This window comes from Pimephales promelas, chromosome 5 (assembly GCF_988280905.1).
Source record: "Pimephales promelas chromosome 5, fPimPro1.hap1.1, whole genome shotgun sequence".
In the NCBI taxonomy this organism is placed as follows: Eukaryota; Metazoa; Chordata; class Actinopteri; order Cypriniformes; family Leuciscidae; genus Pimephales; species Pimephales promelas.
In genome coordinates, this window is record NC_142773.1 from 11831310 (window position 1) to 11849512 (window position 18203).

The following is an 18203-nucleotide window of genomic DNA, read 5'->3' on the forward strand; positions in this document are numbered from 1 at the left end:
TTGGATCACACCAATAAAAGCATTAAAATTATTTGATTTGGTTGAATTTCAAACAGCAGTCATTATGTTCAAGGCTAGAGACAATTTATTGCCTGCTGGCAATATACAGAAAAGGTTTTCTGAAAGAGAAGGTGGAGAGAAGAAAGAGAAGAAAATTTTAAAACTCCCAGAAAATTTTAAAACTCCAAGATGTTCAAAGAAACTATATTCCAGAGGTATAGAGAGATACAGTGCTAATAATAAAGTGTGCTTATATTGAATCATTTGTAGTATTTGTAACTATTGTCATGTATGTGTAATATTGCTATGTGATTAGAACTTTTGAATGTTTTTTAATTGATTATAGATTAATATCTCTGTAGACATATTATTTCGTAGTTATGTCATTAAATATGGTAGAAATTGTATAAAGGAGTAGGAGTATATGATTTTTACTCCTTCCTGCCTCCTTTTGTGCATGTAAATAGATAGAAGTCTTAGTTTTTGAAAGTATGTAGTTTTACTTTGTTGTTTATTTGTTTTTTGTTTTTTTTATTATTAGTTTCTTTGATTGATTATTTTTTAAATTTTTATGTTCAAATAAATAAATAAATACTAAATACTCAAGTTTGGCGGTACTCGTTGCCCAGACTCCATCATATTATACATACAATGGACAAAGACATGGGCAACTAGAGTGGCAACAACTCCTACTTTTCCTCTTCCACCATCTAATTCTCCTTCGCCTTCTCCTTCTCCTTCTCCTTTGTCTGGACCTCTACCAGACAATAACTGAATGAATAAAAATAACTTAAATACATATAGTGATTGAACTCAAATGACGAACTGACGATGACTCAAAAATCAGAAACCATGGTAACAACCGAGGAGCGGGAAATTGGAACAATGGAAAGTTCATGAAACTGAAACAAAAACAGGCAGTTTGTGACAATATGACAATTCAAAAATAAAAAAGTCATATTGTAATCACACCGTTTTTTAATGAAACACTTTGCAATAAGGTTCAGTTTGTTAACACAAACATACACAAAAACAGCAATTGATATTCTAGGCTATATGTTTAAATCTGAGTGTTCAATTGTTATTTAGTGTTTGTTTATAATACATGAACTAATGTTAATTCGTTAAATTGAAATATTACAGTAAAAATACATTAATATAAGTTGAAACTAATTTTAGCCTATAAAACAAACAGTTAAACAAACAAACAAACAAACAAATTGTTCATTGTTTGTTCATTATATCTGTGTTATTTTAAATCGTGAACTGAGGTTAACAAACTGAGCCTCAAAAAAGAATAAGTGGGTGTTTTAGAGAACATAATGTGAATACTTAAAACATAACATTGTATCCATGGATTTAGAGGTAATATGTCATAGTAATTTGGGATACCAGATCTTCTGTTTACAAAAGGAAAGTTCTTCAAATGGGGAGATGTCAGAGTATTGGGTAATTCACTTTAAATTCACTTCGCCTTATATGGATAAGGGAACTAGAAAAAAATGTGTCCCTACAAGGAGAAGTACTGGTATACTTGGAGATCTGTTATAAGTGAATATTTATAGTGAAGAAAATAGTCATCGTCAGCCTTCTTACTTGACAAAATCCAAGTTTAGTAAATACATAAAGTAAATAAATAAAACTCATCCACCTCTGCAAAACTCTCTAGCAATGAAGGTTAGTATTGTGATTTATCTCCTCCTCGTCTCAACAGCTCAAGAGCAAAGCAAATTGATCCATTACCCATTCTGCAAGAACAACGTCTGTGTCCTTCCTAAGAGGAATTGCCTTATTGAAAGGCATTTTCTATATTTTGCTTCATGCAGGCATTTTTGACCTACAGTAACAGAATGTCTTGCCCTGAGAGTTTAACTAAGACTTCAGTATATCTGCCGATGTGCTCAGATGTTTCCTCTGATAGACAGACTTATGAAGGAACTTTAAAACTATGTTTGTGTAATGCAATAAATTGTGAAACAGTGGAGTGACTCAAATCATACTGAAAAAGCCAAACAAGTTCTATGTGGCTCAGACCCAGATCTTTCCTCGGGTCCCACTTTAAGAGGCATCCTGTCATTGAAGTAGGCTATGACAGACCCCCTTCTCTGGCTAACTTCTGGAAGTAGCTCCCTTGGTGTGGTTTGTCAGCGGATACTAGGCAGGGGCAGACTGGGACCAAAAAGTGGCCCTGGACTTTCTGGCCCACAGCAGCCCACCGTACGGTGGCCGAGAAACCTCAACGTGCTGCAACTGAAGCAAATACTTGCAAATAGAAAAAAAAACAACTGCAAATTAAAAAAAAACATTGTCATCAGTGTCACAACACATGTGTGCTCCAAATACAGAAATGCACTGCAAAAGTAACAAATAACACAGACCACAACGGAAATGTTTCCAGGTAAACCAAATAGGCCTAAGTGACGAAGCGCTAAAATATGTGTGCATGTGTGTCTTAACTTTAAAACGTCTCTGGTTACGTATGTAACCCTAGTTCCCTGAAGGGAACGAGACGCTGCGTGTAAACGCCGTGGGAACGCCTCTGCGTGACGAGTCATGAAGCACGTATGAAATCTGTCCAATGGCGAGACGGAACGTCATAGGCGGGGTGACGTATCGACCAGGAAACTATAAAGCATCCCCGAAACACAAGCGCAACAGCTTCTGATAGGGCTGAAGCAAGCGCTCACGGGCATGCTGGGAGTATGGCATAGACACGCAGCGTCTCGTTCCCTTCAGGGAACTAGGGTTACATACGTAACCAGAGACGTTCCCATTCAGGGAACTTCGAGCTGCGTGTAAACGCTGTGGGAACGCTAATACCAACGCCGCCATGCGAGCAGGTGTCCGTTGTATGAAATCAGGCACATATTTAGACGAAAGCACCTGCGCCCCTGGAGCGGAGCTACCATACCCCTGGTTGAGTGAGCCCAGACAGCCAAAGGAGAAGGCTGGCCGGCGGACTCATATGCAAATGAGATGGCCTCGACCACTCACTTACTCAACCTCTGCTCAGATGCGGGACAACCTTTCTTCGGAGGTCCAAAACAAACAGAAAACTGTTCAGGCTTTCTCCACAGGGCAGCTCTGTGGACATAAGCATCTAGAGCCCTCAGAGGGCAGAGCAGATTAGTTTCTCTTGGTCTGACCTCACAATACCACGAAGAAAAAGAATTACCAATGGGTATCTCCCGTGAAAAGCCCCACTCAAAGGGACGTGGTAAGCAGATAGGCCACCACACACACCATGTGGAGTGGGATAACCCTGTGGAGAAATGCTCCTGAAGGAATTCCAGCACCGCCACACCGGGCAGTTAACTGGGTCCAACTGGTGTTCTCCCCACCAAGAGGTGAAACATTGCCACCTCAAGGCATATAATCTCCTCGTGGACGGAGCTCTGGATTGGAGGATGGTCTCCACGACCTCAGTCGAGAGACCCGATTCTATGAGCTGGGCCCCCTCAGAGGCCAAGCCACAACCTCCATAGATCTGGGCGGGGGTGAAGTATCGACCCGCATCCATACTCGGGCCGGCCAACGCGGGGCTACTAACAGTAGAAAGACCCCGACTCGGTGAACCCTCTCCAGAACTCCTGGGAGCAGAGCAATCGGGGGAAATGCGTACAGGGGTGACCTCGGCCACTTCTGTACCATCGCATCCAACCCCAGAGGGGCTGGTGGATACAGAGAAACCACAGCATGCAGTGTCTCAGTCCCTAGATTCAAATAGGCCTACCTCGGTATGACCGAAATGACTCCATAGGAGCTCCACCACCTCGGGGTGGAGTCTCCACTCCCCGGGCCTCTGCCCCTGCCTCGACAGGATGTCTGCTCCCCGATTTAAATATCCTGGGATATATAATCGCCAAAGAAAGAAGCTTCCCCTGGGCCCACAGAAGGATCTGGCGCTTGCCTGAATAATGGACATGAGCGCAGACCCCCTTGATGGTCTATAAAAAGACCACCGATGTGCTGTCTGACCGGACAAGAACATGGTGACCCCTTAGGTCTGGGAGAAAGTCCACAGACCCCGGGCCGAGCGACCACTCATGATCGCCCCCAGCCCGTTAGGGAGGCGTATATCGTTAGCTTCTTTGGAACAATGAAGTAACGGCTGTAATACCCCAACTCTCTGTCGGGGGGAAGAACTCGTTCTATCGCCCCCTTCAGTGACAGAGCTTTCACCTCTTGTTCCATGACCAGAGCCTGCTCGGGGGATACCACTGTAGGCAAAATCCCCCGAAAACGAGGCGGACGTGACCTGAACTGGATCGCGTACCCGCGTTCGATAGTCTGCAGGACCCATCGAGATATATTTGGAAGACTTTCCCATCTTGCCAGAAATTCCACTAAGGGTACCAGTCTCTCGAGACTGGCCTCTGGAGTAATTATAGAGACAGAAACAGTGCCCTGTGACCGCGCACAGGCAGGGTTTAACGACTGTTCTGTATCGCTCCTCGGAGCAAACGAGCTTCCCTCGGGAAACCACTCGCTAGGACCGTCTGCGCCCACCCTCACAGGCAGGTTCAGCAGAACGGGTCCCTGCAGACCCCCCTGGTGGTTTATGTAAGAGACCACAGACATGTTGTCTGACCGGACAAGAACATGATGATCTCTGAGGTCTGGGAGAAAGTGTTTCAGAGCCTGAAACACCGCCATCATCTCTAGACAATTTATATGCCATCGGAGATGATGGTCTTGCCACAGCCCGCGGGCCGAGCAACCACTCATGATCGCTCCCCAGCCCGTGAGAGAGGCATCCGTCGTCACCGTTACCCGGCGACACGGGGCTCCCAGCGCAGGTCCCAGGGACAGGAACCAAGGTTCTTTCCACATAGCCAGGGCACGGAGACCACGTCGCGTGACCTTGATCTTGCAGAGCGGCTTTCCCCTCGGGGAGAACCCCTTGGTCCTGAGCCACCACTGTAGTGGTCTCATGTACAGCAGGCCGCACGGTAACACGTTGGATGCTGCTGCCATCAGACCCAGAATTCTCTGGAATTCCTTTACAGTGAGTGACTGGCCTAGCTTCACTTGCTTGACAGTCGAGATAATCGAGGCTATACAAGCCGGCGACAGACGTGCCTGCATCGTCGTCGAATCCCATACTACGCCTAGAGAAGTGGTCCGCTGAACTGGCGAAAGCACACTCTTCTTGGCGTTGAGTCTCAACCCCAACCTTCTGATGTGGGCGAGGACGGCATCTCGATGCCGAATCGCCTGATGCTCCGATTGAGCCAGAATCAACCAATCGTCGATGTAATTTAAAATGTGAATGCCCTGGAGACGCAGCGGGCCAAGGCCGCGTCCATGCATTTCGTGAAGGTTCGAGGAGATAACGCTAGGCCGAATGGAAGGACCCGATATTGGTACGCTTCGCCCCCAAAAGCGAACCTCAGGAACTTCCGATGTTGCGGAAGGATGGAGATATGGAAGTACGCGTCTTTTAGGTCTATCGTGACAAACCAGTCCTCGGACCTGATCTGTGACACGATCTGCTTGAGAGTCAGCATTTTGAACTTGAGCTTCCCTACTGACCGATTTAAGAGGCGCAGGTCTAAAATCGGACGCAGCCCCCCATCCTTCTTTGGAACAATGAAGTACCGGCTTTAACACCCCAGCTCTCTGTCGGGAGGAAGAACTCGTTCTATCGCCCCCTTCAGTAGCAGAGCTTTCACTTCTTGTTCCATAACCAGAGCCTGCTCGGGGGTCACCACTGTGGGCAAAACCCCCCGGAAACGAGGTGGACGCGACCTGAACTGGATCGCGTACCCGCGTTCGATAGTCTGCAGGACCCAACGAGATATATTTGGAAGACTTCCCCATTCTACCAGAAATTCTACTAAGGGTACCAGTCTCTCGAGACTGGCCTCTGGAGTAGTTTTTAAAACAGAAACAGCGCCCTGTGACCGCGCACAGGCAGGGTTTAACGACCGTTCTGTATCGCTCCTCGGAGCAAACGAGCGTCCCTCGGGAAATCGCTCGCTGGGACCGTCTGCACCCCCCATTACAGGCAGGGTTGGCAGAACGAACCCCTGAGGGCACCGAGAGAGAGCGGGCGCCGGATTCAGCGGCGAACACCTCTGTCTCACGGTGGGGACCACCCTCAGTAGCCTGACACCAGTGGCGTCAGGACTTCTTCGACGAAGCCTTCCTGGCGACAATAACCGTCCTCAGATCGGTTCTATCCCGGGAAGACCTCGCCTGAGAACGCCGCGTCTCAGCCCAGTTTTGCTGGGGAGGAGCCCGAGACGCAACGCTCTTCTTCTGCTGCGCCCTATGCGAGGAACCCGACGGGCGGGGCTGCTCTCGCCCAGCAGCCCCCGAAGGATGAGTACGGAGGGGGAGACATTTCTGGAGCGCCGCTGCCTGTTTTTTCGGTCGACAGCGGCGCATCCAGGAGAAAAGCTTGATCTTTCTCCTTCATATTAGCCAGATTTAGCCACAGATGCCTCTCCGTGGCCACCAGGGCTGCCATAGAGCGGCCGACTGATCTGGCCGTCTCCTTGGTGGCACGGAGAGAAGTATCTGCCGCCTGACGCAGCTCATTAATCACGTCAGTGCCGACGACCTCCCCCTCACTCATATCTCCTAGACCCAGCAATATTAGCATACATAGAGGTCTGGTGTGTCAAAATTCTAGCTGACACTGGTTTGTTCCACGATCTACACACCTCGGTGTGTAGATGGGGGAAGAAGGGCAAACACCGGCATGGAGGTAGTGAGTGTGATTTTAAAAATCTCTCATCCATTTTACTCTCTCGACTCTTGTTTCTCAACTGGCCATTCAATGCTTAATTTTTCCACAGCCCGAGTCAAAAACCTCCATTTTTTTTTTTTTTCCATTCTCTTTTTTTTTTTTTTTTTTTACTACATTCGCGGGAGACTGGGATGGCGAGTCCCCGATCTCCACTGAGTCCATAGACTCTGCATCCACACTTTCAACATCCAGCTCCTCAGAACTGGATAATTGAAGTGATGGCGCCTCAGCCCGGGCAGGAGAAACCGCAACGCGGACCCCCGCAGCGAGAACTGAGGCACTGGATCTACCAGGTAAGGGCAGAGAAAGGGCGGGGCCCGTCTCAATCCCCGCTGATAGATCCATCTGCGATCCCCACGACGCAAGCCTTCGCTGTGCCTCGGCAGCAGCGGGACCCGAGCCGCGGGGAGCGCGCACCGAACCACTCTCCTCGAAGAGTGCCCGGCGGGAGCGAAGTGTCTTCATGGGCAGACACTCGCAGTGCTCACAGCCGGCCCCCTCGAGAGCCGACTGAGCATACTGCACTCCCAAACAAACAACACACAGATCGTGTGTATCCCCACCCGTGATGAAGCGAGGGCAGGGATGAACACACTTTCTGAAATTCTGCTGTTGTTTGCTCGCCATATCAATATATATAAATATACAATATTAGACAGACAGACAAAATTCATACATAGAGCTCTTGTGAAGACTCAGAAGCTGTTGCGCTTGTGTTTCGGGGATGCTTTATAGTTTCCTGGTCGATACGTCACCCCGCCTATGACGTTCCGTCTCGCCATTGGACAGATTTCATACGTGCTTCATGACTCGTCACGCAGAGGCGTTCCCACGGCGTTTACACGCAGCTCGAAGTTCCCTGAATGGGAACTTTGGACCCTACATTACCTAATATTTCGTATGAAACTTTTCTTTATGAAAATTTAAACATAACATGAAACAATTTTTCCAGTGTAATGGATTAAAGATAAATATCTTTCCTTCATGTTCTTCTCTATCTTTATTTATTTAGTTAAGTTTTCAGCTCATTGTTCTTTTCTTATTTGTATTCTGATGACAATGAACATATTGTTAATACATTTTGAATATTGTAGTTGTATGTCATAAAAATGTAATCTCTGTACGTTTTGCATAAATAAATAAATACATGAAGTAGAATTTTAAGCTGTAAGGGTTAGTCACTTATTTGGTTTCCCTGGAAAGAATTCCATTGTGGTCTGGGTTATTTGCGCATTTCTGTATTTGGGTGGTGTCGTGAGTATTTGGTGCACACGTGTGTTGTGAAACTGATGAAGATGTTTTCTTAATTTGCAGGTGTTTATTCTATTTACATGCGTTTTCATTCAGTTGCAACACCACATCCCACATCATAACAAATTGGCTCATTAATGTGCAGAATATTTTTAACACCACTTATACAGCCCATTCTCCCCCCCAAGGCGTCACCTAACTGACGTTACATGACGCCCTAGGATCGCGTGTAAAGGCCAATTTATACTTCTGAGTCGAAAGTACGCCATAGTGTACGCAGTGGTGGAGGAAGTACTGAATCTCAGTACTTAAGTAAAAGTACAAATAACCAGTGACAAATTTACTTTAGTAAAAGTAAAAGTACCACAATGACAACCCTACTTAAGTAAAAAGTAAAAAGTACCCGATTTTAAATGTACTTTAAGTATTAAAAGTAAAAGTACTTGCATAACAATTTATTCTCTTAACGTCTATATTCTAATAATTAAAAAAGAACAGTATGGGCTGTGGCATTGTAATTGTGCTTACCATCTGTGGCCAAGTTTACATTCTGACTTACAATTCTGGTTATCTATCAAGGTTATCTGCAGAGTTAAACACCATTAGCTTAATTGGCATTAAAATACCATTAAAATCAACAAAGAAGACTAGGTATACATCTTTAAAATATTTATTTAACTGTAACACAAATATTACATGTTAATTGCAGTACATCAACAATTTTATTGTTAGAATATTAAAATGGTTAATTACCATATGTTTAAGGCTGTAAACATTTTTGATTCAGTGCATCAGTTTTAATTTGACAGAAACATGTATTCTCTGCTTATAGTACATCTATTTAAATTTTAACACAACTTCAGACTTCAATTTCAAGTCTCCATTAAGTATAAAACTTTCCTTAACTTAACATAATCAGAATTTCAACTCCTTTTCAAGTCTCCATCAAGTCTCAAAAAAAAAAAAAACAACAACCTGTGAACATTTTGGAGCACTTAAAAAACTTAACCGCATCACCAGTATTTTTTGTTGAGCTTCAAAAGGAGTTGGTTTTCAAAGTTCTCTGAGCCGAGCCTGCCTCTTTTGGGGGTAAAAATCTGCCCTGCTGAGCTGAAGAGTCTCTCACAGGCTGCAGAGGCAGGCAACGGCGTATTTACCTTAAGAGACAATCTGTACACAGCAGGCACTGACTTGAGAACGACCATGGTTGTAGCTGTGCTGGCCAGGTATACATCCAGCTGCTTAGAGGTCTCTTGGACATTGTCTTTCATGATATCAAAGTAGTCCTCCTCCTCCTTCTCCTGCTGCTCTGACTGGTTAGACTGCACTGGCTCCTGCTCCAAATGAGTCTTGATGTAGTTCATGCCTGTCCATTGGAACAAATAAAGGGGGGAAAAAAGAAAAGACTACTGTATCTCCATAACCAGATATAACCATTTGGGTGACTTGGCTATGGTCATTTTGCTCCTCAGTAAATATACAGTTTTATGCATTTGGGCACCCCCAAAAACCCACATTTGTCAGCCATCAAGCCTGACTGATCTGGAGATATTTTGTAAGGAGAAATTGTTTAAAATACTTGCAGTCAGACATCAGGGACGTAGCTGTGGTTAGTGGAAAAATCGACAGGCTGTTATTTCAGGAAAAAGGGCGCTAAATACTGATAATGTGTTTACTCCATTGGGATGCCTAAGCTGTTGTTTAAACTGGTTGTGATGCACATTACATTGCTAACATTTATTCTATAAATGTTATTTTGGAACTGAAACGTCATTAATTAATGTGAATATGTCAAGCTGCTGCTTTGAACGCCCAGCAGATGATAAACTAAAAGCCTAAAAATGATCAGAGGCACCAAAACCTTTGCATAAAACTGTAACAACACATTTTTCATTCTACTGTTAGGTGCTGCTCTTTGCCAGGCTTTCCATCTTGCGATTTAAAGAGCCAGTGACTTACCCAGTTTTAGCAAGTCCTCATTGCTTGTCCAGGATGTCCGAAACTTCGGAAGTAAAATTGCAGCAGCAATGAGTTCGGGGTCCAAAAGCATGGGTCCAAACCGCTGCTGTATTCCTTCTTGAAGGGCAAAGATCAGTGGCTCGCAGAACTTGGATGAGGTTAGGAGGCGGTCAAGTTTCACAGATAGGAGGGTAATAGTTGGCACCAGCCATCCCATGTGGACATTCACCTCTGTCTGCATTATGTTCAGTGCCTTGGCGATTGGGCTCATGGTAGCAACATACTCAGTCAAAAAGGCAAGTTCTGCAGGGCTGAACCTGTCACACAGCGATAGAAAATCATACAAAATGTAATGTGGCAATAACATTTGTAACATACACAGATGGCTAATGTTACTAAATATTACACTAGTTACTATTGCATAAAGTTTTATGTTGTACGTTTATGTAAGACAATGTGTTTGGCAGTATAACACTTACATGGGGACTTTAAGTGCAATGCAAACTGCTCTGATGGCTCCTTCTCCACTGTCTTGGATGATTCTTAGCAATCGTTCCACTGAAAGAAAGAGGGAGTTCCACCTAGTGTCATTTGGTCGAATAAGTTGGAGCTTGCACTCCCTTTCAATCACCTCTGCAGCTGTGGTAGAGCGCGCACTCTTATTCCACAGTGCCGTGCACTTAGCAAATGCTGCACGTGACATTTTTTTGTAGACCTGATTTGAGTTGGCTTTTGTGGCATCTACTGTTGAGATCAGGTTCAGAAGGTGACATGCACAACGGTGATGCTTTGGGAGCTGATATTCGGAACCACCATCCTCTTCATCCATGACGCTTTGTATCTCAACACCCTCTATCTCCTCTTCCAGATCTTCAGCATTCTCACTGTCACTCACATCCTCCTCTCCCCCCCCAACCAAACTTTCTTCGTCACAACCATAAACCCTGAAGGCCTTGATGAAATTTGAAGCATTGTCAGTAGTGGTCCTGACAATCTTTTTGCAAATGTTGTATTCAGTATGAATGTCATTAAGGGCTCCAGCTAATACATCAAATGTATGTGATCCTTTAAGCCTTTTGCACGCAAGAGCAACCGAACATCTCTCTAGGCTGTCTGGGTCGATCCAGTGGGCGGTCACTCCAATAAAACTTTGACGAAAAGCCGTCCAGCAGTCTGTGGTAGTCGCAATGTATTCAATGTTCTGCATCGCTCTCCTTATTTTGGCTTTCATTTCCTCAGTTTTTATTTTTATTTTAGCTCTGACCGTTGTTCTGGACATCACTGTGTAGTCTGGCATAGTATGCTGTATTAAATTTATAAATCCTGGTTGCTCCACAACTCCAAAGGGATGCAAACCCTGAACAACAAAGTTGATGACTGCCTGGTCCATGCTCTTTTGTGAGGCTTTGGTGTTCTCTAGTTTCAGCTGCTTACTGTGTGATGCATTCTCACCAGCAGGCAAGCTTCCCTTCCTCTTGATTGTGAGTGCTGTCAGTTGAAGATATTGGTTGAGGTGATGTTCATGCTTTCTCTGAAAATAAAAAGTAACAATATACTCTTGGTTAATTCATTAATTCATAGAGTCTATGCTGTCAGTACTGGAAAGAGAAATGATTAGTTCATTTGTGTCTTTGGGTTTGAGTCCTTCGTTCTTTTCTCACGTGACCACTAGTCTCTTGCATCAAATACAACATTAGATTTGTATTATTGACTGCGTCTGAATGTATATTGTTTTATATTTAGCAGCCATTAAAATACAAAATATGTGCAACAAACATTATCTGAAAAATAATAAACTACTATTATATTATACAACATCTACGTGCTTGTTTGTAAAAAGTTTTCTCCGAACTGGAGACTCGAGAGATGAAATAATCATTTCGTGTAATAATCAATGCGCATGCGCGGGTAACGTAACACAAAATGAACAAATCACTCCCTGAGACAACTTGGTAGTCCCGACTCCCGAGTCATATTAAAGATTCGAACGACACATCACTAACATTGCACATACATAACGTTACCTCTGTTAATATCTCAGAAAATTTGGTTTGGGGTTTCATGACCCTTTAAAAGGCCAGTTCAAAGCCGCAACGCATCTGTGCCCCCCCTCTCTCCCTCCGTTTCCCGCAAAATATTAATGTTAGCTATCCACTAATCTTTTAACGTTAGCTTTATATTCCCGGCATTTAGGTCTACGATGGATTTATAATTATAGCCATAACCGTGTTCTTTTCGCTATGATTGCAGCATAAATACCACGTTACTAACCAAAATTTTGTATAAAAAAAACATTCTTACACAATCAAGTCAATGTGGCGATTGATGGGCAAACATTTTTTTAATGAAAATGACATTAATTCTGTTCAGCAACAAGATTGCTTACCTCAACATGTTTCTTCAGATTTGAAGGAGAGTTCTTGAAGGCCAGCAGCTCATTTTTTCGGGGAAGGCATAGTTTACATAGGAACCTCCACGAGTCGTTTTTTGATCCTGTAATTTCGAATAATTCTTGTAAATACGGCCATGGGTGGCTAATTGATTCGGGCTCAGACTCCATCGGATAAGGGCAAGCACCACATCCACAGTGACCCCTGACTTACCACACCAGACTATGCGGCCGTTGGAAAAGCGAAAAGGGCTTGGCTCTAGAATCTTTGGATCGAAGGATCTGATTGGGTCCAGAGCCGTAGTTATAGGGCTCTGATTGGGTTAAATATTGCGTTCTGGAATCGTTGGTACTATAGCAACCCATATCTATGGCAACCAAACTTGACGAGGCAAACGTCACGTGCGATGGACGGACGGTCAGGAAGACGTTTTGGCAGGGGAAAAACTGATCAGAAAATGTAACGAAAATTTTACGGAACGCTGTAGAAATGTAGTGGAGTAGAAAGTACAATAATTGCTGTAAAATGTAACGAAGTAAAAGTCAAAAGTATGCACTATTGATTGTACTTAAGTAAAGTACAGATACGTGAAAAATGTACTTAAGTAAAGTAACGAAGTATTTGTACTTCGTTACATTCCACCACTGAGTGTACGCCGTCGGCTATGAACGTAGGCGACGGCGTTGTGAGCATTTATACTTCTGCGTTCAAGTCTTGGTTGCTCTGCAGTACTGCTCCGAAACCCTAGTTGGCGGCGGAGGGTTTTAATGTTCCACTGTGTTTAGATTCCTCGTAGGGGTGGCACGGTTCACGAAACCAACGGTTCGGTTTGTATCACGGTTTTAGTGTCACGGTTTTCGGTTCTGTACGGTTCTTGTTATTTTTTTTTCTTTTAATCTTTAACACTTCAGAAATGTACTTCAGCATGTGATATATAGCTTAATTATCCACACTTTAGGATACAGTATAAAAAAAATTATATTCATGCAATCATGCACAAACTGAATTTGACTCTTTGACTTTAAGCACATTTTGGGACTATCTCAGAGGAAAGCTAGGTGAGATTTTGACACAGCAAGAGAGAAGAAATTGACATGCTTTTCGTTTATTTGGCAAAAAAAAGGAGAACGTGTATCACTATGTCTACAAGAACTTGTGCATTTTTATCACACAAATCTTATTTACACAAAGAAATTAACTTGCATTTATGAACTGACAACTTTTGTAGCTCTTACAAAAATTCTATCTTTTAAAAGAAAAAAAGAGGAACTACACTGTCTTTTATGAATAAGTCAATATACATGAAACGTCATTGCCTATAATTAGGCTATAGAAATAGCAAAGGCCATAAACATAAAGTGAAAAGTTCAACCTCAACACAAAAAACAGTATCAACAATGCTTCTATTCCCAAAAAGTGAGGGTACCCTTTTTTCAGTTTAAATTAAAGTGCAGGATTTGGAAACATTTGACTGAAGCTCTTATCTAAACATAAAGTGCCACTGTAACGTTATATTAAAATACCATAAATCAAAAATGTCCCCACACACCAGACTTATAGACTTATAGGACGCTGGCGCATCCTCCAACTCCCTCATCTCTCCCACTTGCCATTTCTCCGCGTGCCGTGACCTGCAGCGCTCCATACTCCACTTTTACTGGCTTGTTTACTAACTTGAACCGGCGCTGCACAGAGCGATCGGTAATGACATCAAATACCGCGAAAGTGAGTGACGGAGCAGTCGTTCCCGCTCTAGTGTGATGTTATTCACCGGTCGCTCTGTGCAGCGCCGGTCCAAGTCGAACAAGCTTATGTCGCGCGAAAAGAAAACACACGTCACATACGGGCACGAGGTTACATTGCGCATGCGTCGAACCGTGAGACGCACACACGCTCCGAACCGAGACAAGCGAACCGAACGGTTCGGGTGTTTTTTCATGTACCGTGCCACCCCTAATTCCTCGCGGCTAGGTTACTACAAGCAATAGCAACTGAAAGAGAGTGGATCATGTTGGAGTTGGAGCTTATTGAGGTGGAAAAACAGTTCATTTTAGTGAAATTACTAAAACTAAAAGGAAGAAATGAGAGAAGACGTCGGAGGAGATGGTACGTGTGGAAATGCGTGAGAAGGTACGTGCGGAAATGCTTATAAGGAATGCGATGCTACCAAGCCGACCAATAACCGATCTTGCGCTCTGCGTCGTCGCGACGTGTAGTAACATTTTTGAGGAGGTGCGCGTCAGGCTACGGCAGAAGCCTACGGCCGTACCTACTGCGCACACCCTACGCAGAAGTATAAATTGGCCTTAACCCTACACCTACCCCAGACCTAAACCTACCCGCTTCATCAAACTGACGCTTTTCCTTTAGTGTCAGTTAGATGACGCCGTAGGATCTGTAACTGTAACTGTAAAGGGCGCCTAAAGTGTCAAATATTGAAGCATGGTCAAAGGTGACGCCTTTGGGTGAGAATGCGTTGACTTATATAGCATAAAAATATAATACAATACAATGCTATATGCTATTTAAACATTCATTTTAAATAACACAACGCTAGTCAGGGGGAGCTAACTTTTCGCCAACTAACTTTCATCTGCGCGCCGCGGCTGTCTGTGTTGTGTTTTTCCAGGACGTTAAAGGGGGCGTGTTTCAAGATACGCAACGGAGCAGACCAAACAAATTAACAGGGAGAGACAGTCACCTTCATTCGCACGAAACGCACTCCTTGTCGGCCGCGCGATCAATTCCCTTATCCATTTGCGTAGAAAAGAAATGTAATATTATGATTTCCGTCATTGTATATATTTTTGATACTTGATATTTTGATACCGGGAAAAGTCCCGGTGCTCCAGATGACCAGTCCGCCCCTGTTTGTCAGATTACAGGACTTATCAGGTCTTCCTGAAAGTAAGCTTCCACAAGTTGTGCTCACCAGGCTGGGTCTCTCCGACCTTCCTGAGTACGAGCTCCCACCCAATATGGTCGTTACAGGCCTCACCAGGCTGCCTTTCCTAGGCAATTTCCAGAGGCAATGAGTCTGTGTGAGACTGTGTCTTAGTATAGATCACCAGGCCAGCCTGGGAGCTTTTCAGGAGGCATGTTCTCCTGAATAGTGACTGGCTGGGGGTCCCTTTGGCCCCCTAGTCACACTCCCTAGAAGGGACCCCTTCTATTTTGGAAGTTGTGGTCCTAAGCTGGCCCAGATTTACCCCCGTTTATTACGTTCTGGCTTTTCTTGGTTCATTAGCTTGGGCTATGACCAGTAGGGAGTGCTGTCACTGACAGCCCGATGTGACCTTGGGTGAGTGGTTTCATTGTTTCTTGGAATTACTGGTTCTAACAGTTGTCACTGCCTTTAGACATGCACTCCCCTCAGCATGGCGGAGTGGGTATTTCATTCCCCATAGCGTCAATTGAAAGGGAACGTCTCAGGTTACGACTGTAACCTATGTTTCCTGATAACAGGGAACGAGACAATACGTCCCTTTGCCATACCTTGGGGCCTGACTGCAAGTCCCTTCAGACAATAGGATGTTGTCATGGTTTCAAGGTGCCCTTTTTTTACATCCAGACACACTCATCATTCGAGCTGATGAGGCACGGGCTGTCGCTGGTCAACATGATTGCTGTGAGTGGGGAGGACTTAGGAACATGATTTGATTTCAGACACCTGTCACGCCTGAGGCGTTCCCCATAGCGCCAATTGACGTATTGTCTTGTTCCCTGTTCTCAGGGAACATAGGTTACAGTCGTAACATGAGACGTTCTAGAATGAGAAGCATTTAAAGGGCTGACAAAAACAGCCTTCATGAGCTTGGAAGATACTTTTGAGTATATTTACCTCCTCTGTAAAGTTTAATTAAATCATTTAACTGTATACCTGATTTACACAAAACGTCTCGGTTACGTATGTAACCCTCGCTCCCTGAGTAGGGAACGGAGACGTTACGTCGGAATGACGGAGAATGGGGGTTTTGCCTAGAAAGCCAGTCCTCTTCGAGTATTAAAAAACGAGCCAATGGCAAAGAAATGCCATGGGTCTGCGGAATTTGCATAGCGTATCTCCGCCTCACCCCGTGAGTATAAAAGGAGGAAGCGGACGCCACCGCAGTATGTCTTCGCTGAGGAGCCGAGACTGAACTAAGGCGTCTACCCAGCGGTACAGCGGAAGTGGCAGGGAGACGTAACGTCTGACCCCTGACGCACTTAACTTACTGACGAGGAGTCCTACCTGACACAGGAATACCAAGGTACACTGTGGAGCATATCCCAGAGGAAATATGCCGCAGTACGCCTACCTGTGGGGAGGACTTAGGAATACACATACGGCCCAGGGGGCTTCGTTTGGAGGAACACTGGAGTCACCAACCCGTAGGGTGGCTAGAATCTTAACTCCAGGGGTGGCAAGGTGGCTTGCCGAGGGAAGACACATGCTCCGAGAGGCTTACAGTGGAAATACACATGTGGGGGTACAAGCAGGAACCATGCACACGGAGGCACCTAACCGATGTCCAAGCAATACACTGGCGTCAGCATCAACAGTGCTGGAGGAACTCAGGGCTTCCGTAGAAGGCTCAGCTGAGAAAAAAAAAATCGCACTTATCCAGTCGGTGGAGTGGAATGGCGAGCAAGTGAAAACACCTGAGCGGGCCCAGTACTGGCCGGGTGAGCGAGTACAAGAGAGGACACAGGCTCCACTCGGAGATTATAGAATCTAACGAATGTGTTGGGTGTCGCCCAGCCTGCAGCTCTGCAGATGTCTGCTAGCGAGGCGCCATGTGCTAGAGCCCAAGAGGAAGCCACACTCCGGGTGGAGTGGGCTGTCACACCAAGGGGGCACGGTCGACCTTGCTGCTGGTAAGCCAAAGCAATGGTGTCCGCTATCCAGTGAGACAACCTTTGCTTTGAGAGAGCCCTTCCCTTCTGGCTCCCACCATAACAAACAAAGAACTGGTCTGAGGAGTGGTAGGAACCTTGGGCACATAACCTGGCCCAAATTCCAGGCACGCTTCGTCAACGGAAAATGCGTGCAGGTCCCCTACCCTCTAGATGGAGGCCAGTGCAACCAGGAGCGCTGTCTTAAGCGACAGGAACTTAATCTCGACTGATTGCAGAGGCTCAAAGGGAGGCCTCTGCAGGGCACTTAAAACCACTGAGAGGTCCCAAGAGGGAACGAGAGGAGGGCGAGGAGGATTCAGTCTCCTCGCTCCTCTCAGGAACCTGATGTTCAGGTCGTGCTTCCCCAGAGACTTACCTTCAACTTCTTTGTGATATGCGGCAATGGCAGCCACATACACCTTCAGGGTGGAGGGAGACAGCCTTCGCTCCAACCCATCTTGCAGGAAGGAAAGCACAACACTGATCGAGCATCTCCGGGGGTCTTCTCGGCGAGAAGAACACCAGTTGACAAAGAGGTTCCACTTCAACGCATAGACGTGTCTTGTGGACGACGCTCTAGCGGAAGTGATAGTAGCCGCCACCGCAGGTGGCAGGGTACTTAAACCTGCCTCAGGGTGCCACGTCCCTGAGAAAGGAGGTCCTTCCTCAGAGGAATCGGCCAAGGAAGTGCTGTCGCGAAGAGTATCAGTTCGGAGAACCAGGTCTTGGTGGGCCAGTATGGGGCGACCAAAATGACCTGCTTCCCGTCCTCCTTGATCTTGCACAGGGTACATGCGAGAAGGCTCACCGGGGGAAACGCATATTTGCGTGGGCCCTGTGGCCAGCTGTCCGCCAGTGCGTCTGTGCCGAACGTGCCCTCGGTCAGAGAGTAATACAGGGCGCAATGGGATGAGTCGTGGGAGGCAACAGATCTATCTGTGCGTCCCCGAACTGGTCCCATATCAGCT

The 18203-nt window shown here is 45.4% G+C and overlaps 2 protein-coding genes across 2 annotated transcripts in view; one reads left to right on the forward strand and one right to left on the reverse strand.

Annotated features, from left to right (window-relative positions):
• The window catches only part of LOC148981390 (uncharacterized), a 208363-nt gene that overhangs the window by 168160 nt on the left and 22000 nt on the right, over nt 1-18203 (forward strand). The window lies entirely within an intron of this gene.
• Nucleotides 8347-14559, reverse strand: LOC120468591 (uncharacterized). Its single transcript, XM_039657107.2, has 3 exons — nt 10447-14559; nt 9968-10284; nt 8347-9374 (listed from the first exon to the last, which is right to left on the reverse strand). The coding sequence occupies exons 1-3, from the start codon at nt 11355-11357 to the stop codon at nt 9022-9024; spliced, it is 1581 nt and encodes a 526-aa protein (XP_039513041.2). The 5' UTR covers nt 11358-14559; the 3' UTR covers nt 8347-9021.